Source organism: Lepidochelys olivacea (assembly GCF_965140295.1).
Source record: "Lepidochelys olivacea isolate rLepOli2 genome assembly, chromosome: 1".
Classification (NCBI taxonomy): domain Eukaryota; kingdom Metazoa; phylum Chordata; order Testudines; family Cheloniidae; genus Lepidochelys; species Lepidochelys olivacea.
The window spans coordinates 204,587,441-204,610,169 of NC_140411.1; the positions used below are offsets into that span (position 1 = coordinate 204,587,441).

General features: G+C 46.2%; 1 protein-coding gene across 5 annotated transcripts in view; it reads right to left on the bottom strand.

The window, feature by feature from the left end:
• LSAMP (limbic system associated membrane protein) overlaps positions 1–22,729 on the bottom strand; it is a 1,389,250-nt gene that overhangs the window by 468,702 nt on the left and 897,819 nt on the right. The window contains exon 2 of one of the 5 annotated variants that reach the window (XM_084611602.1): positions 14,623–14,701. In XM_084611602.1, coding sequence (XP_084467728.1) covers positions 14,623–14,701 — 79 coding nt within the window. Of the gene's footprint in view, positions 1–14,622; positions 15,056–22,729 lie in introns of those variants that run through there. The other 4 variants (XM_084611601.1, XM_084611603.1, XM_084611604.1 and 1 more) reach the window with 4 other exon arrangements.

Here is a 22,729-nt window from a genome sequence, read left to right on the forward strand (position 1 = left end):
AAAGACTGTACTGAAAATGTGCGAGGCAAGTATGGACTTTGGGGACAATATGATTTCCTGGGAATCCTTAAGGAGAGGTTCGTGCAAATTACCCAACTCAGGTTTGCAATGTAAACACATGATGCATTGGAAAAACATGGAGTCCAAACTAGTCCTAAATGAAGCACTCTGCACTGCAGTAGCTGACAGGCATTCATCAGGCAACTAATATCTACACCCCAAAAAGGACTGTGGCCCTCCACAAATCTCACATGAGCAGATCTCATTTGAATACCCATCTGTGTTCCACACCAAGGCCTTCCATGTGGTGCTTACAGAGAGATCTTTGGCCAGCAAGCAGAGCGCAAGACTTATAGCCTCAAACCCTGAATGCAGCAACATTTGCTGATGCAAACAAGAGACCCAGCAGCAGTGTGGGCAGCCTGAGGCTGGAGTGCCGCTGAAGCAGGAGAGGTCATGCCTGCCTCAGGCAAGACAGAGCATGGCCTAAACAAGGGAAGTGGAAGGGGCTTCATCTACCCAGAGGCATTCACATGCTAATCCCTGCACACAGTCAGGGAATGGGGAGAGACTGCACTTGTAATCAGGTTCCTTTTTGCTCCTCAACATTGTATGGATTACTGTAGCAGTAAATCAAACCCAGTGGAGAGGAGGGGAGCAAAGCATCCAATCCTGGGAAAGTACATTACTCTCTTTTAGGAATGTTTTCTTCATCTTAATCTCCGTGTTGTACGTTGCAGAATCATAGCTGGCACTTGCATTTGGGAGGATATATTTATTTTCGTTTAGGTGAATTTGTCTGCTCAGCTAGGATTGATATTATCAGCTACACACAGTATTGTGTTAGTAGGTATAAAGGCAATTCCATACATACTGCTGTTCCAGCCCTGAGACCCTCCCATCCCCATAGCTCTGCCAGTGCCTCTCACTCCTGTCCTGCAGCCCCCCAGCTAGTGCAGGCCTGCCTCCCTCCTGCTTCCTCTGCCAATATACACTGCTCTGCTGATGCACCTCAGTCTTGACTCGGAGTGCTCTCTCCTACTTCAGTCCTGAGCCTATTGTGAACAGAAACTACCATTCACATCAAAGTGGGAATGCCTCTGTGATAAGGACAAGCCCAAGGAATTAGGTTCAGAGCAGAGACTCAACAAATTTGCTCCATTTTTGGCCTGGATCAAGACCTGAACCTATGGGACTCCAGAGGTGCAGTATACTAACTACTAACCCATTTTGCCAACTGAAAGTCCTCCTAGCATGTTCTGGAAGGAGGGTGGCAAACTGCAACAAGGAAGGTTTTTCCTCTTAGACACAAGGCGTTGCTACTATTTATAACAAATCCCTTCTGATTTGGAAAGAACATACCTCCTGTCCCCAGCTGGGCATGCAGTCAAGCAGCATCTGCCCCAGTCCATGGGGAGACTCAAACCCGAAACATCTCCAATAGGTGTGTGTGCCATGCCGACTGCTAGAGAATCAAAGCTGCAGGGCAAGGGAGGGGTTGAGCGATGGGCTTATCTGAGGTTGGGGAGATGGAGAGGCAGAAGCCAGGCTAGAGGGAAGGCTAAGGGACCAAAGGGAAAGGACTGTAATTATCATGTCAGTGATTTGAGATTCCACAGATGGTTTCTCGTTAGTGTTGTTGTTGTGAAGTCCCCTGAATATGCCTTTGGAGGCGCCTTCCTGCCAAAGCCAGGCCTGGAGCTCCAGAACTCAGAGCCTTTGAGAACAAAGACACCCTTATGTTGGGGAGATGGGAATAGGAGCTGTATACAGGTAGCATAATGCACACACCCCACCACCTCTGCTAGTCTTGCAGGCATCTCCTCCCTCCTCCAGGGTTAGGTTTGGAACCAGCAATCCCTATCCCAGATTCTCATCTGGCAGCAATCCCCCTCTCCTTTCCTCCAGCCTCCTGTCTGGAAGCAACCCCTTCCCCCCCACATCCCGCTTCACCCCAATTTCATGTCCAAGACCAAACACCTCCTGCTCCCTCTATGATTCCCCAGTCTGGAAGAAGACCCCTTCCCCCCTTCTAGTCTCCTGTTGGACACCTCTTCACTCCATCCACCCCAATCTCCTGTCCAGGAGAATCTCCCTCCCAGTCTCCGTTCTAGGACCCTTCCCCCCCATCTCCTGTCCAGGGGAAGCCCCCCAGCAACTCCAAGTCTCTTGTCTCAGATAAGCCCCCTCCGCCTCCTTCTTCTCCCCGGTCTTCTTTCTGGAATAAGTCCCCTCTTCCCCCATTCTCCTGTTTGAGAGGAGACCACCACCCAGGGTGCAGTAGCAGTGAAGAAGATTGTTTTCTTGCTCGGTTAGAGCAACCAAGGAAGCTGCTTGATAGTGGGGGCTTTATCCAGCGCCCCTAGCCCTGGGCTTGGCTCACAAGAGGTGACACCAGCACAAACACAAGGCAAGAAAGAGCGGGACACAGGATTTCAGCAACACGCTCTCCAGTATCAGAAAGTGAGGGTCTTGCCTAAGAACTTCTCCAGCCTTGGTCAATCCAAGCAGCCTGCAAATGTTTTGGGGCCTGGGCTGCCCACTCCGAGGCCTCCCACCCCACTCCAGGAGGAATGAGATAAATCAATGTGAGGCAACATCTGCCAAGGTATTGACTTTGGCTCTGGTCATGGGCTGCCAGCACTTCAGAGCTGGGAAATATTCAGCTTGATTATCTCTCACCCACCAAGAGGAAGTTTCTCTCTATGCTTAAAAATCACTGGGATGAGCCAAGGAGGAATCGATCCACTGGAGAGAAACGCTGACAAGAAAACATGAGTCAGAGACAGGGCGAGGGCAGACGATGGGCAAGCAACGGAGACAGCCTCTGGCATCTTGCCTGGCCAGGTTAGCAACGAGCCTCAGGGCCGCAAGGAGAACAGGCTGAACAGGCCCCAGAGACAACAAAGCTTTGGAGCAGGGCTCTTGGATAGATCCTTCCTCCCACCCTCCCCTTCCCCTCTCAGAAGGGCTCTTTCTTTCCTATCCCCCCATTCCTCCACCCCAAAACATCCGCTCTCCACCTTCCTCTGTCCCTCCATAGCACTGGAGCTGTTTAGCTCCTTTGTGTGTCCCTGAAAGTTCCCTTACTTGCCATCTCAGCTGAAACTTTCCCCTTTGTAAGGATCAGCCTCCGTCCCTTCCTGCAGCTCTGTGGCATATACCAGAATCCCATCCCTCTGCCAGTGAAGGGATCCATCAACACTCACATTGTACACACCCACAGCGAGGCCTGGCCCTGACTCTGTGAAAACCCTCCATTTCCTCCATCCCTTTTGGCAGTTGGGGGTTACCCTGCATTTACTCCCTTCTTTGTAGAACGCTTAGAGCTACCGACGAAAAGTGCTGTATACAAGGTTAAGTATTATTACTGCTACTACTGCGGTCCTGGCCCTTAGCCCATCTGGCCCACAGACTGATACAGCGCTGCCAGTCCCAGGTGGGAGGAAACTGAATGGGGCTCTCCATGTTACTTTGCTTGGGCACACACTTATCTGATGGTCGGACCTGCATACCCCTGACTTATCATCGATACCGGAGATGGGACAGTAGGATGGAAAGGGAAGAAATATCCCAGTAAAGGTCAGTGAATTCATTTGACACAACAACCCATATGGACTTTAATCTCTGGGGTGATGGTGCTAGAGGTACTATGGGACTGAGCACTGTACTGATCTATGTGGGTGGAGGGAGGGGGGCTAGAATGGCAGACAATTGGATAGTTAGCTGGAAATGGTGAAGACTGGAAACCAGGTTTAATGCTGTTTTAGAAAGGCAGCCCTAGGTAGGTTGCCTGCAGCAACTTCTGCTCCTAATTACAGGATGCCAATCTCAGGTTCATCTTGAGGGTGTAAAATAAGTCAGGATCTATGCATCACCGCAAAGACTTAAAGGAACAGTGTCTCTCTCTCACACCCATACACGCATGTATACATGCACAGCGAAGTGCCACAGGGAGAATAGAAAGGACTAACCAGCTTTGAGAAAGGCACCTGACATCTCACAAGTTGCTGTCACGAGTTTTACTATGCATCACAAGTAACATGTCACTTCTATTCCTCATGGATTAGAGAACATTCCCAGAGCCACCTCTAGCCCTGTTCTTGTAACTGAAAAACTCTGGGTGAGGTGTTTGTAAGACAGCGGCTGACGATCTGCTGTTTGATTTAAGTGGCTAATAGCACAGAACCTCGAGTTCCGGAGGACCTCTGTCCCTATCACATACAGCTCAGCAGCTCCATCACATTGCAGATTAATCACTTCTCCCAGTTGGTTGCATAGCATTGGCTTCCAGCACAAGCAAAGCTAGGGGCTGATTTCCCTATCCCACCCTGGCAATGCTGCACTGACTCAGCATCTTACAGGAATGTCTGATCTCCCTCTCGAGAACTGGCCCTGGAAGGGAAAAGAAATCTCACACCCATTCTCCTTCAATTTCTAGCAGCAGGACCGCAGCAGATAAAGGAAACATCTGGCTGCGTCATTTCTCTCTCCTGACAGCAGCAGCAGCGTGAGGGCCCTGAGTGTGAGCTTTCAGCCTCAGTCCTTGCCTGTAACCACCCCATTAACAAATTGGCTTTCCCTCCTTTCTATTTCCATTTTGGGATCCAATTAAGAGAGAGAGTGTGAGGGAGGGGAAGAGCCCCGAGCAATGGAATGTAAAGGCATCTGAATGCATTCCTGCTGGGAAGAGAGAGCGCTTTATTGAAGAGTTGGCCCCCACTTTCCTCTGCCTTTCACCCCCTTCATATGAGCCTTTGGGACAAAGAGGCACCAGGCATTCAGCTCAGGAACAGAAAATAAATACACTGGGGATACTCGGCAGTCCCTGCCTGAATACAAAGCACTGATTGATCAGCCATCTCTACTGAGAGAGCTGAGAGCCAGCACTGTGATCTGCACCAGAGCAGCTCAGCTACTCTAACTCCAGCCACCCATTCCCCATCCCTATATACAGTCCTACTTAATATGGGCAGGGGGGAGGGAAGTTCAAATTAGATCAGCTGAGCCAAGAGGAAGGAAGACAGAAGGTGAGAAAGGGAGGGAGGCAAGAGTAAATGGGGGTAGGAGGGAAGAGAAATTGAGACACAACGGAAAAGAGAGAGGGAGGGAGATGGAGACTGCAAGTCTCATCTATGACTGACAACTCCATCAGGCAATGTGGCTGCTGGATCAGGGAGTTTGCCAAGCAGAGGGAAGCTGGGTGTGGGTTGAGGGGGATGGAAGAGATCGTGTGTCTGGCATTTTATAATTAACTTATCTGATCTCTCTCAATGGACAAATCTCTGGATATCTCCCTTTCCCTTTTCCTGCCCTGCTGGGAGTACAAGACAAGCAGGATGCTATCAGAGAGAAGGAGGAGAGGTTAATGGGATGCATTGTGTGCCTGCCTAACTCTAAGGCTAGGAGTTTGTGGCTACTTCAAACGATTGAGAGGAATAAGTATTAGTGGGGAGGAAAATGATGCTAAATCCCCCTCGATAGCAATGGGACTGCCACAGTGGCTGTAGTCAATGGTGATACATATTATCAGGGACAGGGGTAGCAGCAAGTGTAGGTGCTAGCTGCCCCTCCCATCCATCACTACAGGATGATTTGTCATTATTAGTGCCCACATACCGTACATGGTGCTAGGCACTGTCCACACGCATCAAAAGACATAGCCCCTACCCTGAAGGGCTCACAGTCTAAGAAGACAAGTAATATACAAAGAGTGTAAGGTAGACCATTAAAATATGCATACTTTTTATATATATTATCTACATCCTGGTTTGTTTATTACATAAACACATATCAGCTACCACCAACAACCTCTAAACCTGCCAGTTAGTAGCTGGAGAATTTCTTATAGGTGACAGAAAATAACTAGCTACGTTGTAATGGGTAAGAGGAGGGGAAAGTAGAGATAAGTGATGCACATTTATTTAGGCTCTGATTCTGCAAAGACTTACCCTGTACTCATGTGAGTAGTCCCACTAAAGTCAAATACTCTCAGTGTATAAAGTTAAGTATGTGCAAAAGTGTGTGCAGAATTGGGGTCTTAATTAACAAACACAGACACCTATGTTTATAATGTATATTCAAATGATACCTAATATTAATTAAATATTCATCAAATCCAGGAATTAAACAAATGCTTATGGTTGGATGTACATCAGCGTGTGTCTGTGCATGTGAGTCTTTGCTGGTGGGGATGTGTGTCATTCTCCATGTGTCTCTCTAGGGGGTCCAGAAATTCAGAAGCCAGCCTATTACCTTACATTTACAACTGATACTGCTTGTCAGCTGTGTTTTTATCCAGTCAGCAGCACAGGAGCGAGGGCAAGAGAAAAGAGTGAACAGGGAATCCAATCAATGTAGCCAAAATCGGTTACTTCAAAGAAGAAGAAGAGGAGCTGAAGTGCTCAAGGATGATGGGCTGTGAGTGTCTGAGTCACGCAGCTCTTGCGGGCTCATCGGTTCTAGAAATGAAATGGCTGTGCAAGATGTTTCCGGGGAAGGGAAGATGATGGAGGAGAGGAGGGTGACACTCTAAATAGGTTGCCTTGGATGCAGGAGCTGCATGGATGGAGGAGCTGCAGCGGTCAGAGGTTCCTTGACCTGCTGTCTGGAATGATAATGCAGCTGAGAGCTCAACAGCCCAGATAAATCTGCTGGGCTGACCGACAGAACTGGAGGGGAACAGAGTCTGTCTGCGAAGTGGCAGGGGGCTGCAGAAGGAACGTCTCCATTTAATAAGCAAACTACAGGCTAATGGAATAGCAGATGAAAATACTGAGGGAGCCTGAGCATTCCAACCCCACCTTCTCCACCCAAACCCCGACCCTAGGCACTTAAAACCTTCCCATCCGTCTAACTGCAAGAATTGCTAATAAACCCATCTGCTCTGAGATGCCTAACAGACACCCACCAGGTTGCATCTCCCCCAAGCCTCCTGCTACTGGGACATGGGGATTCAAATCACTCCCTAATGTCAGGCACCAATAAACTACCAAGCTAGCTGACTCTGAGTTCTATCAACTGACCCAAGCCCTTCTGTAACATTTGCCAGAGCTGAGCGAATAATTCGCAGGGAACAATCACTCAGTGAACTCGGCTTCCTTTTGTGCTTGTCCACCAATGGGCAGATGGTGATTTTCTCAAATTGATTCGCTATCTGAATTCACTCAGTGAGTTGATTTTGTTTTGTTTTGTTGTTATTGTTTTGCAAGGGCTTAAATTCACAAACACTTTGCTTAGCTGAGATTGGTGAAATAAGTCATATGCTTTTGTTTCTGTCCCCTGACTGGAGGAGTGTAATAACTCTTAAAGGGCCTGATCCCTGTACCACTGAATCAATGGAAAGATTCCCACTGATTTCATTGGACTTGGGATCAGGCTCATTGTCTGGAGAAGGGTGTGAAGAAGTGCCTGGAGCTTTGTTACTGTCCTGATAAAGGAGCAGTTTAGGAAGAGGGAACAGATAAGGATTTTAGAACATTTTAACCTTTCTTTTTCTGTCCTGAATAGACCTTGCCTGAGATATCATTCCTAGAAAAATAAGGCTGCTGTAAGATTGATTGGCTGGGTATAGAATTTAAAGGTAATTTTCTCTTGTCACATTCACATAAAGTAATGTGGTTCAAGGTGCAATCAGATTCACATCTGGCTTGTTTAACTGCCTTTGCAATGGTGTCTGGTGAGGGGTTACGGGAAACATCATCTCCCACTGCTTCCCCAAGCGATGTCCCACATAAAATATATCAGGTGCATTGCATTCACTAGCCCGTGTCATGAACAGTCACTGACACGAAGTAATTACATATGTGCGTGTGTGAGAATGTGTGTGCATAATACACACATACACACACACACAGTCCCAGCTGCAGAGGGTGCATCAGATTCTCATTTGCTCATCTTCTGGTCTGTTTAAAATTTGCTTTCCATGAACATCAGGACAAGTAAAACTCAGCTGCTGAAATATTCCCAGGGAGGAAAAAACATGCTCTCACACAAAAGCAGCACAGCTGCAGCCAAAGTGAATCCATTTTTAAATTCAAGAAAATATTCATGGACCATTTTTTCTGCTCTTTGCCTAAGCTTTAACATTTGGAGTATGGCACCGAAGCACAGGCTGTGTGTTACAGGCACAGTATGTCACTGACTAGTCCCCCTTGCCTTGAGTTCTACATTCACACTGTATCACTGAGGAGCCATGGTCCCCTAGCTTTGAGTCATATATTTATGGTATACCACTGCACAATTACTGTCTCCTCGCCCTGCATTATAGCCACAGCAAACGAATGAAGCAGCAACCATCATTATGTTTTACATACATCACATTCTTATGTAACAAAGGCATTGCTCTTCTGCACAGCTGAAGGCAAAAGCAATGGCAAATAAGAAAAGCCCTTGTTTTTAAGCTGCTCTAGGGTATCAGACCTCCTGCTTCTCCTGTGACTTCTCCCTCCAATCCTCCCTTTCTTCTCTTGCCCCCTTCATTGGTTTCTTTCCCTGAGCTTCCTAAGCCAGCTCACACAAGCAAGGAAATATGCTACAGCATGGAAGGGAGATTCAGTTGAAGCTCTAAGACAAGAGTGGAGTGCACTGCCTCTTCCTCAACCATAAATACAGCTGAGACTACGACTGGGTAATTGGCTAAGTGCCTTGTCAGTTTAATAACAGAGAAAGAGATGGGGGTGGCAGGGGAGGGGGAGAGATTGGTATTTACTATTCAAAGCCGTGGATGCTGCCTGCCAGTGGATTTCAACGTGGGTTTTGTTTGCTCCAAGAGGAAAGAAAGTGAATGGACACAGAGTTCTGAACTGGGGTCTCCCTTGCCCGGCTCTCACACAAGAGTGGAAGAGCAGAGCAGGAGAGAGGGAGTTGGAAAAGAACAGGACTAACATAGACGCCATGCAGTTGTATTGGAGTCCCTGGTTAGACTGTAGTTGTGCTCCCCAACAGTTAAACACTGACATATCCTAGGCTAAAGTACCATCTCTGATACATAATGAGGCTCAGCAGAATCATGCATTAACACCATCACGGAGAGTTGTGGCACCAGGGCTTCCAACATGGCTGCCTTGTAGTGTAGATGTGGACCTCGGAAACAGGACTGATGGGAATTGTCACACTGCAAAGGGACTCCACCCAAATATGTCTTCTCTCTCATGTTCACCAGCTGGGGGGTGACTTCTGGGTATAGAGTTTAAAGGTAATTTTCTCTTGTCACATTCACAGAAAGACATGTGGTTCAAGGAGCGATCAGATTCACAGGTTTAATATAAAGTTAACCCTACCCACTCTCACTGAGCCGCTACAGAAAAGAAAAAAAAAACACATTATATATCTTGATACTGCTGGGGAAACTGAGGCACAGAGCGGGGACGTGAAATACCGAGAGTCGCAGAGTGTATTACATCAGTGGCAAAGCCAGGAATACAGACCAAGCAGTTCTAGTTTTTCCTCTCCAGCTCTGCCCACTAATCAGCACTGTCTCTCAGACAATACTAATGGCAACATTAATAAGCATACGTGCACTCACCCAAGTACACACACAATCCCATTCACAAATGGAGACGAGCAAACACAGCCCATTTTAAATAGGCACATGTACACAGATATATACTGTACACACAAATGCACGCAGGCGCTGAAATATAGAAACACTTTAGAATGTCACACAAATGTACTATTTAAAAGCATAAGTGGAATTCAACCATAGCTTAAATGGGTGTAACTCCATTGATTTCAGTGGATCTATGCCTTCAGAGCCAGGGCTAAATGTATCCCCTTTGCTACAGTTTGCACAGTGCCTAGCACAAAGGAGCTCTTGTCCACATCTGGGGCTTCTAGGCGCCACTGTGAAAATAATATAGTATATTGGTGACACAGATTATTTTGAAATAGTTGTTTTCTGGGGAGAGGTGAAATGTACCTTTATTAGTTATTATTACTTACCAAAAAACCCAGACATGTGAGATGCGCCTCAAGCATGGATCAGATTTAGCTGAAAATCACACTTGCGTGTCTCATATCAGAGGACAGTAAACACAAAAACTAAATAAACTTCTGACTTCATCTTTGTGGCCTCCTATTGCCCTTACTCATAGGGAGCATGAGGCTTTGCAAATCTGAGTGAATTTTGATGGACAGGCAAAGGCAAGGCACCCAGAATAGGAATGCCTAAATTAATTCCAGGACCAAACCCACCGAAGCCAATCCAGTTACAACAGATGTGAATGGGCGTTGTCACTCTATCAGAACCAGCCCCCTATGTATCTGGGTTTAAAACACAGTATATTCAATACATACTTGAAAACATTATAGTTAGAAACCATAGCTCCCAGTAACTTCAATTTAATTCAAGGCAAGGGGAGCAGAAGAGATATGGGCTCAGAGACACTCCAGGTAACTCGTACTGCTATATAAATTTTAATGCCAACGAAGCAGGAAAACATATGGCATTTAGCTGCAAACTGAAGTGCATGTGAAGACCCAGGGGAGGAGGTTAAAGCAACAGTCTGACGCAGTCTCTCCTCCTCCACTTTCTTGAACATAAGTTATATGTATAAACACCATATGTATATCAATACAACTTCCTTTTCATATTCCCCATTGAAGCCTTGTTTGTGATCTGTTACACCCCAGTTTCTGGGCAAATACATATTTCACGATGGCCCCTGCCACCACTGGGCATATATATTTTGTGAGCCCTCTAGCCTCCAGAAAAGTACATCTTGTGATTCTCCTGATCACCAGGCATACATTTTGTGACACCAGCTGCTGCCATGCCTATATATTTTGCAGCATCCCTCCATCCCTGTGCACACACACGTACATAAACACACACACACACACACACACACCACAAACCCTTATATACCTGTATACACACATAAACAGTAGTCATATTGTAGTAAAGATACACACAAAATATTAGCAGAAGTATAGTTTGTTCTTCTGCAACAGATCCTGATATGCTTATCTCTCTCTGTTTGCCCACTCTACCTGACACCAAGGCCTTGTAAAAACTAGAGAGGAAGATGACCTGATAGGTCTTCCAGCCAATTCCCTGCCAAAGCAAATCAAGACATACTAATGAAAACTCTGGTCTGTTGCATTTTTTTGGCTGATTGTATTAACTGGTTGAGAGGCAATGTGGTACAGTAGATAGGACCCTAGAGAGAATTTTATTCCACGACTGGTTGTGTGACCCTGGGGAAGTCACTTCACCTCTTTGTGCCTCTATTTCACCTCCCATCCTATATCTGTGTTATCTAAAAGATTAAAAACTCTATGGAACAGGGATTGTCTCTTACTCTACACAGCACCTTGGATTCCTGAAGTGCTGCCATAATACAAATAATAATAATGATTATGATTTTACTGTCAGGACTATATTAATATGCTACTTTACACCACTGAATAGATCTATAGTCATTTCTAGCAAAGAGCTCAGCTCAATGCTTCCTGTTATAAATCATATGCTAATTCTACCTGTAATCTAAACAGCTTTTACTTTTCTTTTTTCCAGATTGCATAGAACATAAACTTTGTTTTGATGCCATGTTAGTGTTCTGCTTGAGGGGCTTTATCCATAAGCATTGCTGCAAATGCAGGATATCAATAACATATCTTAAGGCCAAAAACGTGGAGTTTGAGTAAACTGCTTATATTACAGGATCACATATACAGCACTGTAATTATTGCTGGAAATGTGATTGTAGCTGCTCTTTTGACACACATATAACTTTCAGAAATCAACTGCCCTTTGGGCTGAAATTTCCAATATCCATAATCACACTAAACTTGAGTATTTTTTTTAAACATTTGGTCAAATTGGAAATTGGCCATTTATTCAGAAGTTGGATCAAATTTTGTATTTTTCAGTAATAAGAAAAAAAAAATCAGATTTTGATTTATGTGCTTGGAAACACTCGAGAATAGTGGGCTTGATTCTGCAGTCTGCTAGGTCCTGATCCTCCAAGCAACTGAACATCTTCTGGGAGGTGTTTAGGAGCCTAATCTCTCTGTGAAGTCACTGGGAGTCAAAGGCACATAGTACCACCTCAATGGTACTCAGGAATCAGCTTTTGAGACTGGTGTAAATTGGGAGTACTTCTGGGGACCTGACTGGACTTCTCTGCTGTAACTGAGCATAATTCACCCAATGGAGTTAGACCAGGGATGAACTTGGCCAATTTTGTGTTCAGCTGATGACGTGATGGGCATTAGAAAAATGACTAAGGGTTAAGTTCACCCCTGTGCAGGAGGCCAGCACGAGGTTTGGGTAACTCTTCTACTCTTGTTATCATTGGTGGAGCTGCACCAGAAAGAGTATTATGATGAGAGCATTTTAAATTAATGGTAGTGTAGACAAGGCCACAGGCACACCGGCAATGGAAGGATCTCTTGAAATGAGACGCTTCATGCAGAAGTGGGGAGGAGACAGTGGGGGGAAGCAACAAATAGGTCCTTGGTATAATTCTGGGAGGATGAAATGTCATCCCAGATCACACAGACACTTAAGACCACTGGAAAGGATGTTTTTTACCATCCCAACCCCAAGTGGCAGCTCTGGTTCCTAACCAATCAAGTTTTCCCCATTCCTCTCAGGCATGGAGTGAAATGACATAAGGAAGGTGGTAGTAAGCCATCCCTAGTAGCATTGTTCATCTTAAGGAACCAACACCACACAGCCTGTCAGATCTCTTTAAAGAGCCAAGGAAGACTGGCTGAGGAAGCGAGCGAATGTATGCTGTCCACAATTACTTCTGACAGAGATCCATCAATCCAGGATCATCATCTTGCTTGGGGCAAGTAACAAAGCTTGGAGATACAGAGCTCGTGTGAGCGTGTAACTTACTGCACATCTGGCTCACACAGCTGGATCACTTTGAGTGTCTGGCACAACACTAGCAACCACACACTCCCTTCACATGCCTGAGATGCTCTCATACGTATCCTTATTCAGATCACACTGACAAACCCTCACGCATGGCAGTTACAAATACCACCTCAATGATACACACATTCTACTCCGCTGCAAATGCAGTTTTAATACAAAGCATCTCGATAAACTCCAGTGCTGCACGGTTAAGTGAGAAATAGAAATCCAATGACTGGGGTGGTCAAGTGAGCTTAAATAGCTTGGTTACTGCCATATGTTCTAAGCACATCCAACAAACACTGTCCCCTGCTGCTCATCGAAAGTGGTGAGCGGTGGAATAAACCTGCATTAAAAAATTGCAGCATAGAAGTAGGGTGGGGAGTCCTGCTGAAAAGGGTTAATGAAATGTACGAATCCCCACAGAGTGGAAGGAGGGAAGAGGACTCTGGAGTCAGATGCAGCAATCATTGTTAGGTGTTTTCCATGTTGCGTCTAAACCCTTCCATCATGAACGCGAGGCGGATGAATTACTCTGCAAATCCTATTACTCCATGTGGATAAACCTTACATGCAAGTTAACGAGTCTGGAGAGCCAGGGAATGAATCTGCTGAAAGGATAGTCCAGGATCAAAACAACCCAACACACAAGCAATGAGAAAAGGAAGGAACAAACACACACATACTCCCCCTTATTTCCTAACATCTTCCCTACACACATACTCCTCCATCACTAAAGGGAGAAATGCGGGGCACAGCAGATCATGTAGCAGGACACTTAGTGACATCTAGTAGGATTTATTTCAGAGGAAGAGCAAGAAACTTTGCTGCTGCAGTTAGCTTTGCTAGGGAATTGCTCCCTAGATGCTCCAGGGTTTGTGCACTATCAGCTACTCACACAGCTTACAGACTTATTTTAGATTGTGTCCAGTACTTTTACTGCCATAATATAAAGTGCGTGCATGCGCACACCCACACCCTTACTTTGTCCAGTAGGGGAAGTTACAGTAGGTAAGTTGGGTAAAAGTAGGATTTGAAAAGGAGCTTGTGGGAGATAGTTTATTTTATTTTAGTTATGTGGGACATTGGTTTGTTCAAAGCCCAGATAGCCTGGGAAAGACCCTTACAAAGCCTCCATAGGGATCAGTTAATCTTAGCTCTGCACAATACTAGAGAATCATCCTTCCCATGCAACAATACCCCCATGAGAACCATTAGTGCATGTACATACAGTATAGACCCATTTCCTTGGCTATGAAAGGCAGTCAATACAGTGACCAGAGACATAACTCAGACGGATCTCAGAGTTGGAACCCTCTTTATTTCGCCAGCTCTTAAAATGAGAAGCCCCAATGGATTAAACAAATAAGAGTCATACCTTCCAAAAGGAAGATCTCATATCAGAGTTCTGGAAACACAGTGGATAAAGTTTTGCATAGGAGTAAAATGGAGTATCAAGAGAGCAGCTGAACATCTGGCAAGCTCAGCTGGACCCCTTTCAATTTATCCATTGATACTGCGGGGCCAGCAAAACACACACGTGCATGAGCGCTGTCTAGCATGAGCACATTTTCCTTTTCCCAATAAAATCCTTCTTCTCCGGGAGGGTGGTGGTGGGGGGGTCAGAAGCTTTTGGGTGACATTAAGGTACAGAAATACACATGCACACAGCCCCAACGCTAACAGCAATCACTACTGCAGTTCAGGGGGTAAAACAACACACACAAAAAAAAGTTGGCAAAATGCCCTACCTGAGGATGGCCGTATCCCCCTGCCTCACGGTGATGTTATCGGTGCCTCGGGTAAAATCCAAGCTGCGGACTGGCAGCCCTGTAGGGAGAAGGCAAAGCAATCTCAGTAGGACCAACGGTAATTGTTTCCGATCAGGCTGAGCCCTTCCTCCCATGGTTGGGCTGGTTGAGTTTCAGTGTATGTACTTGTCTCTCTCTGCACGTGTATATGGCTAGATAGAGAGCTAGAGAGCTGTATTTGAAAACACAGTAAAAATAATGTACAACTCTGTCTCTGCTGGAGAACCCCAGGAAGAGGTGATTTTGCAGTCTCTTAGCTGCCACTTTCTCTCGGTCTTTTCAGTCTTGTGCTGACTTAGCTAAAATAATTTTTTCCAAAAAAAGTCTGACCAAAAGTCTCCAACAAAAAAGAAGGGGATGGGGTGCTTGGGGAAGAGATCAAAACAAAGCAAGAGGAAAAAAAAGCAGATGTAAAAAAATAATTAAACCTGTCTGGAGTGATGGTTAAAAAACGAAAATGAAAAAGAAGAGTCCTGTGTGCTTCCCCTCCGCGTGTGGATGCTCCTGCGAGTGGCTGTGCAGTCTCTGAGCGCTGAGCTCCCTTCCTAACCCACTTTCCCAGGCGGAGTGAGGCAAGGAGGGGAGGGAGGGAGGGAGCTTTACTCGTGAAACAGAAGCTCAGCACTACAGCAGGAGCACGCGGGGAAGGGGGGGAGGGGAGCCCTGAGCAGCAGCATCTCCTCACCCGCCACTTCTCCCCCTCCCACCCCAGCACACACCCCCCATCCCCTGCCTCTCCACACAACTGCCCCCTTCAGCAGAAGCCAGCCCTGATCAAAGCCTGATGCTCCTTTAGGTTGTCACGACAACAGCTCCATCTGAGGCCTGGCCGATTCCTTCAGAGGAGGGACTTGGGTGCTTAGAAAGAGACCTAAGTTAGGGAAGTATGGGACTGGGCAGGAGGGGGGATAAAGGCGGCTGGAGAAAAGGGGGATGAGAATGGGGAAAAGTGAAGAAGAGGAGATTGGAAAGGAAAGATGAGCGAGAGGGTGGAGGGCATTGGAAAAAGGAGGATGGGGGAGGAGGCTGGAGAAGCATGGATAAAGAGAAAGAAGGCAGTAAGGATGGGAAGGGGGGATGAGAAAGGGAGCAGTGGGAAAGGGGGGGATAAGGGAAAGAAAGGAGTCTGGAACAGAGGGATGAGAAAGGAAGAGGGCAGGGAGCTGAAAAAGGAAGACAGAATGAAAGAGAGAGAGAGAGAGAGAGATGCTGGAAAGGGGGCAGGGAGAAAAGGAAGGGAGAAAGATACAGGGAATATTAAAAAGAAGGCTAGAAAGGGGGAGAAAGAACTTGGCAGTGTGGCCTGAAATCAGAAGCTAGTTGATTTAAAGGAACATTCTTGGCAACTGACTTTTCAGGCTAAATCTTGCTTTTTCCCCTCTTTCTCTTTCCCACACCAGATAAACAGTCCCCCCGCCCCCGGCCTTTGAGGGATGAACTGGAGACAATGCTTGTATTGAGTTGCCGGCAATGTGAATACTCAGTCTGTCCTCCCCGAATGTCAGCACTGGCAGCTGGGCCCTGATCCCTGCAGCAGCTTTGCCAACCCGAGGAACACTCCCTTAGCTCACATACTATCACCATCACAAGAGACAGGAGATTAAATTAATGGAGAGGAATAGCCGTATGTTTTTACTGCTGATGCCTGCCTTCCTCCCTGCACAGAGGAGGGATGGAAAGAACTGCTCCTAGGGATGGCTGGCCAGTTCCGTTGCACATGTAACCCGCTCAGTGGCTAATGCACTGGGGTTGGGGGGGGGCAGCGGCAATGAAGGGTGAAATTGAAGGGGTGATAAGAGGAAAGCAGGTGACCAAAGGGTCTGAAGAGCAGCCTGGCTGTCAGTTGCTGCCCCATTCAGTCCCATTGCCAGGGGAGGAGCAGTAATCGGTGCCCTGTATGTTTTCTGTTCCCAAGAGTCAGACTTCTGGATACTTACGGAGGACAAGGGGGACCCAAGGCCTAACTTTCCTGGCACTAGGGAATAAGGGCCTGGGCCCCTGACAGTGGATACAGCTTTGGCGGCAGCAGCAGCAGTGACTAGCTCTTTGTAGTTAAGCAAGGAGATGAGAGAGACTGAGAATTCCTCTGGGGGAACTTAAGGGAAATGGGACCAACAAGGGGAAGCTACAAGAAACCAAAGGGTTAAGCCAATACATTGAGAACTAATGCTCTCAAGCTGCTGCAGCAAGGGGCTGGCTCTACTAGGGCACTGCTGAGAGAAGGCCTAGACAACTGGACTCTCATCAAATCTTACCCTAGTCCGGCAAAAGACCTTGATGGTGCTGAAAAAGAACTCTCCAGAAAGCTTCAATTCAGAGGCTGCTACCCCCAAGGCACTTCTGTGAGGAAGCTCACACTGCTGGTGTCCCAGCTGCCATGGGCAGAGCACTGCCGCAAGGAAGCTTACCCAGCCGGCATTGACCTGGGCATGGTTGTGAGGATGCTTACTGTTGTGGTGAGAGCAGGCACAGTAATGAAGTTGACTATAGTGGAATTGATTGCTTCGCGCCAAGAAGCCAGGAGTGTGATATACCCCCCCACCCCTTTTTTTTTTAAACAGGGTCTCCCATATGCATTTCATTTACATTTAATAAGCGCTATTGTATGTCAATTAAATGCCAGTGGAGTAAGGAAAACATATTTGCTGAAGATTAACAATTATGCAAAGTGAGGAGCATCTGCCACACAATGCTAACGCTCACTAAATATTTCCTTTTCTCAGTGTATTTACCTAGACAAAAATATCTATTCCATTAAATCTAAATTTAATGCCTAGTTAAATATATTTAGGGTGCACTTCATGGAGAGTGGCATCAATATGGTTTATAGAGAGAATGATGGAGGGGGCATCAGTAAGAGCGAAGGAAATAAATCATTCTCAGGGCTCACGTGACATCCCAAATCCCCATAGATTAAAAATTGAGAGGAGAGGGGGCCCCCCACCATGGACAGAGAGAGAACCAAGACCATCCAAAGGTTCTGGTCACCTCAGGGACTCTGAGAGCGGAAGTCAAATCCCCTTGCAACCCCCAACCTCTCCCCGGAGACGGAACTGCATGGGCAATAATGGAGGAGGACTGCAGGGAGAGACCAGTTCCCCCGAAATGAAACTGCAAGGGAAAGAGTGACTGGGAACTCTCATTTTCCCATGTATTTATATAGTGCCTACCTCAACTGCCCCAGTCCTGATTGGGGCCTCTGGGCAATACCATCATGTAACTATTTAATAATCATCATAATAAACTGCAAGATGGGGACGAAATTCACTCCAGGGTCTCAAACTCTGAAACATGTAATCCCTCAAGGCTGGTCAGTTTTATTCATTATTATAGGTAAATGGATGCAAGAGAGAGGGACAGAAACAACCAAACAACCTGGAACCATACATAAAAAATCTCAGAGAGAGCCTCATGATTAAAATATATCACAGTCATTTTGTTTTCCCAATAGAAATACTCTCTGGATCCATCTCCCCCTGCTGGAAGCAGATAAAGAAACAATACAAAATCTTGAGGGAAATTTCATACAATCAGTGCACAGACACCACAAATCTGCCTTAGCATCTTTTAAAACTATTTCCTAGCACTTATGAAAGGTGCAGGATTCACAGTCCCAGACTCCAAAATTTTGTCAGCTTACAGTACAGGTATGGCACAGGCAGGGCAGGGCCGCTTCTCTCACACTATTCCTGCCAATGCCCTCAACAGTGATCCGGCAGGACCATTGCTTGGGCCTGGTCAACACTACAAAGTTAGGTCAACATAAGCCTCCTGGCACCAACCTAGTTGTGTGTGTATCCACACTTAAATTTGCCTCCCACCGATGTAAGCGCCCCATTACAGCGATGCAGTAACACCACCTCCTTGAGCGATGTTGAGCCATGGTCAATGTACTGAAGTCAATGGAGCGTGAGTGTAGACACTGCATTACTTATGTCAAATCCAGCAGTCCTCCAGTAGCTGTCCCACAATGCCTCACATTGACTGCTGTGGTCACAACTGTGAACTTCATTGCCCAGGAGTCATGTAGATCAGAAAGCCCCTATACCTTTTAAAGCCCCAGGAATTTCTGAAATGCCTTTTCCAGATTGTCCAGCTTGGCGAGCACACCTAGCAGCTCTCCACTGATGCATACAAATGCCCAACTGACCACACCAAAACACACTCCAATTGTGCTGTGGCCAGGAGTAGAAAGGAGATATTGCATCTCCTTGGTCTGTGGGGAGAGGAGGCTGAGCAAGCAGAGTTACATATCAGTCATTGAAATGTGGACATCTATGAGTAGATTGCCTGGGGGATAGAGGAGAAGGGGTACAACAGAGCCCAGCAGCGGCATGTGAAAGCAAAGGAACTGCAGCAGGCATATCAGAAGACTGGGGAGGCAAACAGTCAGTCAATCTGGTGCTAAGCTGCACAACTGCCACTTTTACAAAGAGCTGCTTACTTGGCAGAAACCCCACCATCATCCTGCAAAACACTGTGGATACTTCTGAGGAGCCCGAGTCACAGGCCTGGCACAAACAGCAAGAGTGAGGAGAATGTGGAGGATGACAAGGAGGAAAATGATGAGAAGGAAGATGGGAGACATGTGACCGGGGTGGGGGGGGAGGTCCAAGCTATGCTGCAAGCCAGGACCTGTTTGAGATACCACCACAGTCCAGTCAGTCAAGCATAGGTGAGCCTGATTCAGGGAAAGGATCCTTGTGTAAGTGTGTACATTTATTTCCCATTACAATGGGACATGGCTTTCGACTTTTCATTGATTTATTTGTGCTAGAAGGGGTAGCAGTACAATAAAACAGAGGTAGAGTTGTTATCTGCTTTTCATTGCCTTGTCATGGGGTAGGGTGTGTGTGGCATGCAGAGCAGTTTGTTTATGTACACAGGCACGTCCTTTGAATTCTCCTGAAAAATCTGGATGAAACTTCCATGGAGGTACTGTGCAGTCCTCTCCCAAAGGTTTCTAGGGATGGCAGCCTTATTTCTTCCTCTGTGGTAGGACACTTTCCCATGCCACTCAGCAATAACTTTGGCAGGCACTATTTCAGTACGCAGGCTAGCAGCATACAGGCCCAAGCAGCTTTGGGACGCTAGCAGCAGCTGTGCTCTCTGTGCCTTTGTTACTACTTAGTGAGATAACAGCTAAAATCACCACTGGCTGTGGAAAACGGTGCCAGTATTCAGTGCTGTCGGCCTCTACTCATAGTTTCATGCAACTCAGCAATTCTCTCCTCATTTCCCTCACACCTGGTGGGCCACATTCACCATGGCTGGCGCTGTGAGTGGCACCCTGCACAAGCACGCCAAAGCAGAAGTGTCAATGAGCATGTCTTAATGCTTTCAGGGAGCAAGGGAAGGGAGTGAACCTTAACTGTCACTCTCCATTGTGACTATACTGACTCTGGTGCATGTTTAATCTGCAGCTGCTGCCATTGCGGCCTTCAGGTGTACCTCCTCCACACCTATGCAATGCCTGAGCCAGGTAAACAGGAGAAAGATGACGACTCAGGCTGACATATTGAGAGAGATCTTGCAAGCCAGCACTGCGTCAGACTGTGAGCAAAGGGCCTGGAGGATGAACATTGCTGACGGCCTGGAGAAGGAAAGAGCGAATAGGAGAAGGCCCAGGAATCCCAGCAGAAAAAGGAGAGGGAGGTGCACCGGGACATAATGGGGCTTCTTTGGCAGCAAACAGCAGACTGATGCTACAGACTCTTGTGAGCCGACAGGTTCAACAATCCAGGTTCATCTCTGTCATAAATATAAAGGGAAGGGTAAACCCCTTTGAAATCCCTCCTGGCCAGGGGAAAGCTCCTCTCACCTGTAAAGGGTTAAGAAGCTAAAGGTAACCTCGCTGGCACCTGACCAAAATGACCAATGAGGAGACAAGATACTTTCAAAAGCTGGGAGGAGGGAGAGAAACAAAGGGTCTGTGTCTGTCTGTAGTCCTCTTGGCCAGGGACAGAACAGGAATGGAGTCTTAGAACTTTTAGTAAGTAATCTAGCTAGGTATGTGTTAGATTATGATTTCTTTAAATGGCTGAGAAAAGAATTGTGCTGAATAGAATAACTATTTCTGTCTGTGTATCTTCTTTGTAACTTAAGGTTTTGCCTAGAGGGGTTCTCTATGTTTTTGAATCTAATTACCCTGTAAGATATCTACCATCCTGATTTTAGAGGGGGGATTTCTTTATTTCCATTTACTTCTATTTTTTATTAAAAGTCTTCTTGTAAAACACTGAATGCTTTTTCATTGTTCTCAGATCCAAGGGTTTGGGTCTGTGGTCACCTATGCAAATTGGTGAGGCTTTTTATCCAACATTTCCCAGGAAAGGGGGGGTGCAAGTGTTGGGAGGATTGTTCATTGTTCTTAAGATCCAAGGGTCTGGGTCTGTAGTCACCTAGGCAAATTGGTGAGGCTATTTACCAAACCTTGTCCAGGAAGTGGGGTGCAAGGTTTTGGGAAGTATTTTGGGGGGAAGGACGCGTCCAAACAGCTCTTCCCCAGTAACCAGTATTAGTTTGGTGGTGGTAGCGGCCAGTCCAAGGATAACGGGGGTAGTATTTTGTACCTTGGGGAAGTTTTGACCTAAGCTGGTAAAGATAAGCTTAGGAGGTTTTTCATGCAGGTCCCCACATCTGTACCCTAGAGTTCAGAGTGGGGGAGGAACCTTGACAATCTCCTTTTACAGTCCACAGAGAACTCCAGTCTAGGGCCTCCCTACATCACCCCCTTAACATTCTATGTGAGGGTATCATGGGGTGCATCCTTACCCCTATTATTCCACCCCACAGGGCATTAAGGACAATTAGAGCATCACATGCAGCAACCCTGGCTTTCACAGGTCAGTGTATGTGTAGGTAAAATTGACATGAATGTTCTTTCCCCTAGTTAAGTTCTGTTCCCTTAATTTATTAAGTTTTTAATGAATTTGCTTTTAAATTGCACAGATTTTTTTTTTGCACTGGTTTTGTTACTGAATAAAATTCTATTATTTTGAAAATAATTCATCTTTATTAGTTCATAACATATGCTGCAGAGTGCCTACCAGTTCTGAAAGCACCCACTTACTTATTGCTGTACAGCGTGAGAACTCAGAGGATCAGTGACAAAATGAAATAAACATAAAATGTACAGCATGCTCTGAAAAATTAAAGGTGTATTGACAGTGTTACATTAATAAAATGTGCACCGACCACCACACAATTCCTAACAGGCCCCAGAATAGCAGGGCCAAGGAGAGCACAGTCCACCACAATACATTACTGTGGCTCGCTGTTAAAGTGCTCTTTCTAAGTCTCCCTGAGCTGTATAGCTTTGCTTTGAGCTCTTCTAATAGCCCTTGTGTTTAGATATTCAAACTCAGTAGATAGCCCCTCCAGCTCAGCAGCAAATTTTCCCCTCTTTGCTTCACAGATATTATGCAGGATACAGCAGGCAGCTATAACCATTAGGATGTTTTTTTTTCCACGGACATCCAACCTTGTAAGTAAACAGTGCCAGCAACCCTCTAATCTAACAAAAGCACGTTCAACTGTCATCCTGCACCTGCTGAGCTGGTAGCTGTGTCATTCCTAGGTGCCATCCAGATGACCAGTGTACGGCTTTATGAGCTATGTGTAATGTGTAGGCTGGGTCACCCATGATCACTACTGGCATTTCAACATCATCTATGGTAATATGCCAGTCGGGAAAGAAAGTGCCTGTTTGTAGCTTTGTGAACAATTCAGTGTTCTTAAAGATGCAACCGACATGCACCTTCCCCGATCAGCCATCAGTGATGTCAGTGAAATATCCCCGGTGATCCACCAACACTTGCATTACCATAGAAAAGTAGCCCTTTCTGTTGACGTACTCTGTGGCAAGGTGATCTGGTGCCAAAATTAGGGAGATGTGTGCTGTCTATTGCTCCATCACAGTTCAGGAACCCCATTGCTGCAAATCTATCCACTATGCCTTGCACATTGCTGAAGGTCACAGTCCTGCATAGAAGGAAACAAATAATGGCCCTGCATGCTTGCATGACAATGGCTCCCACAGTGGATT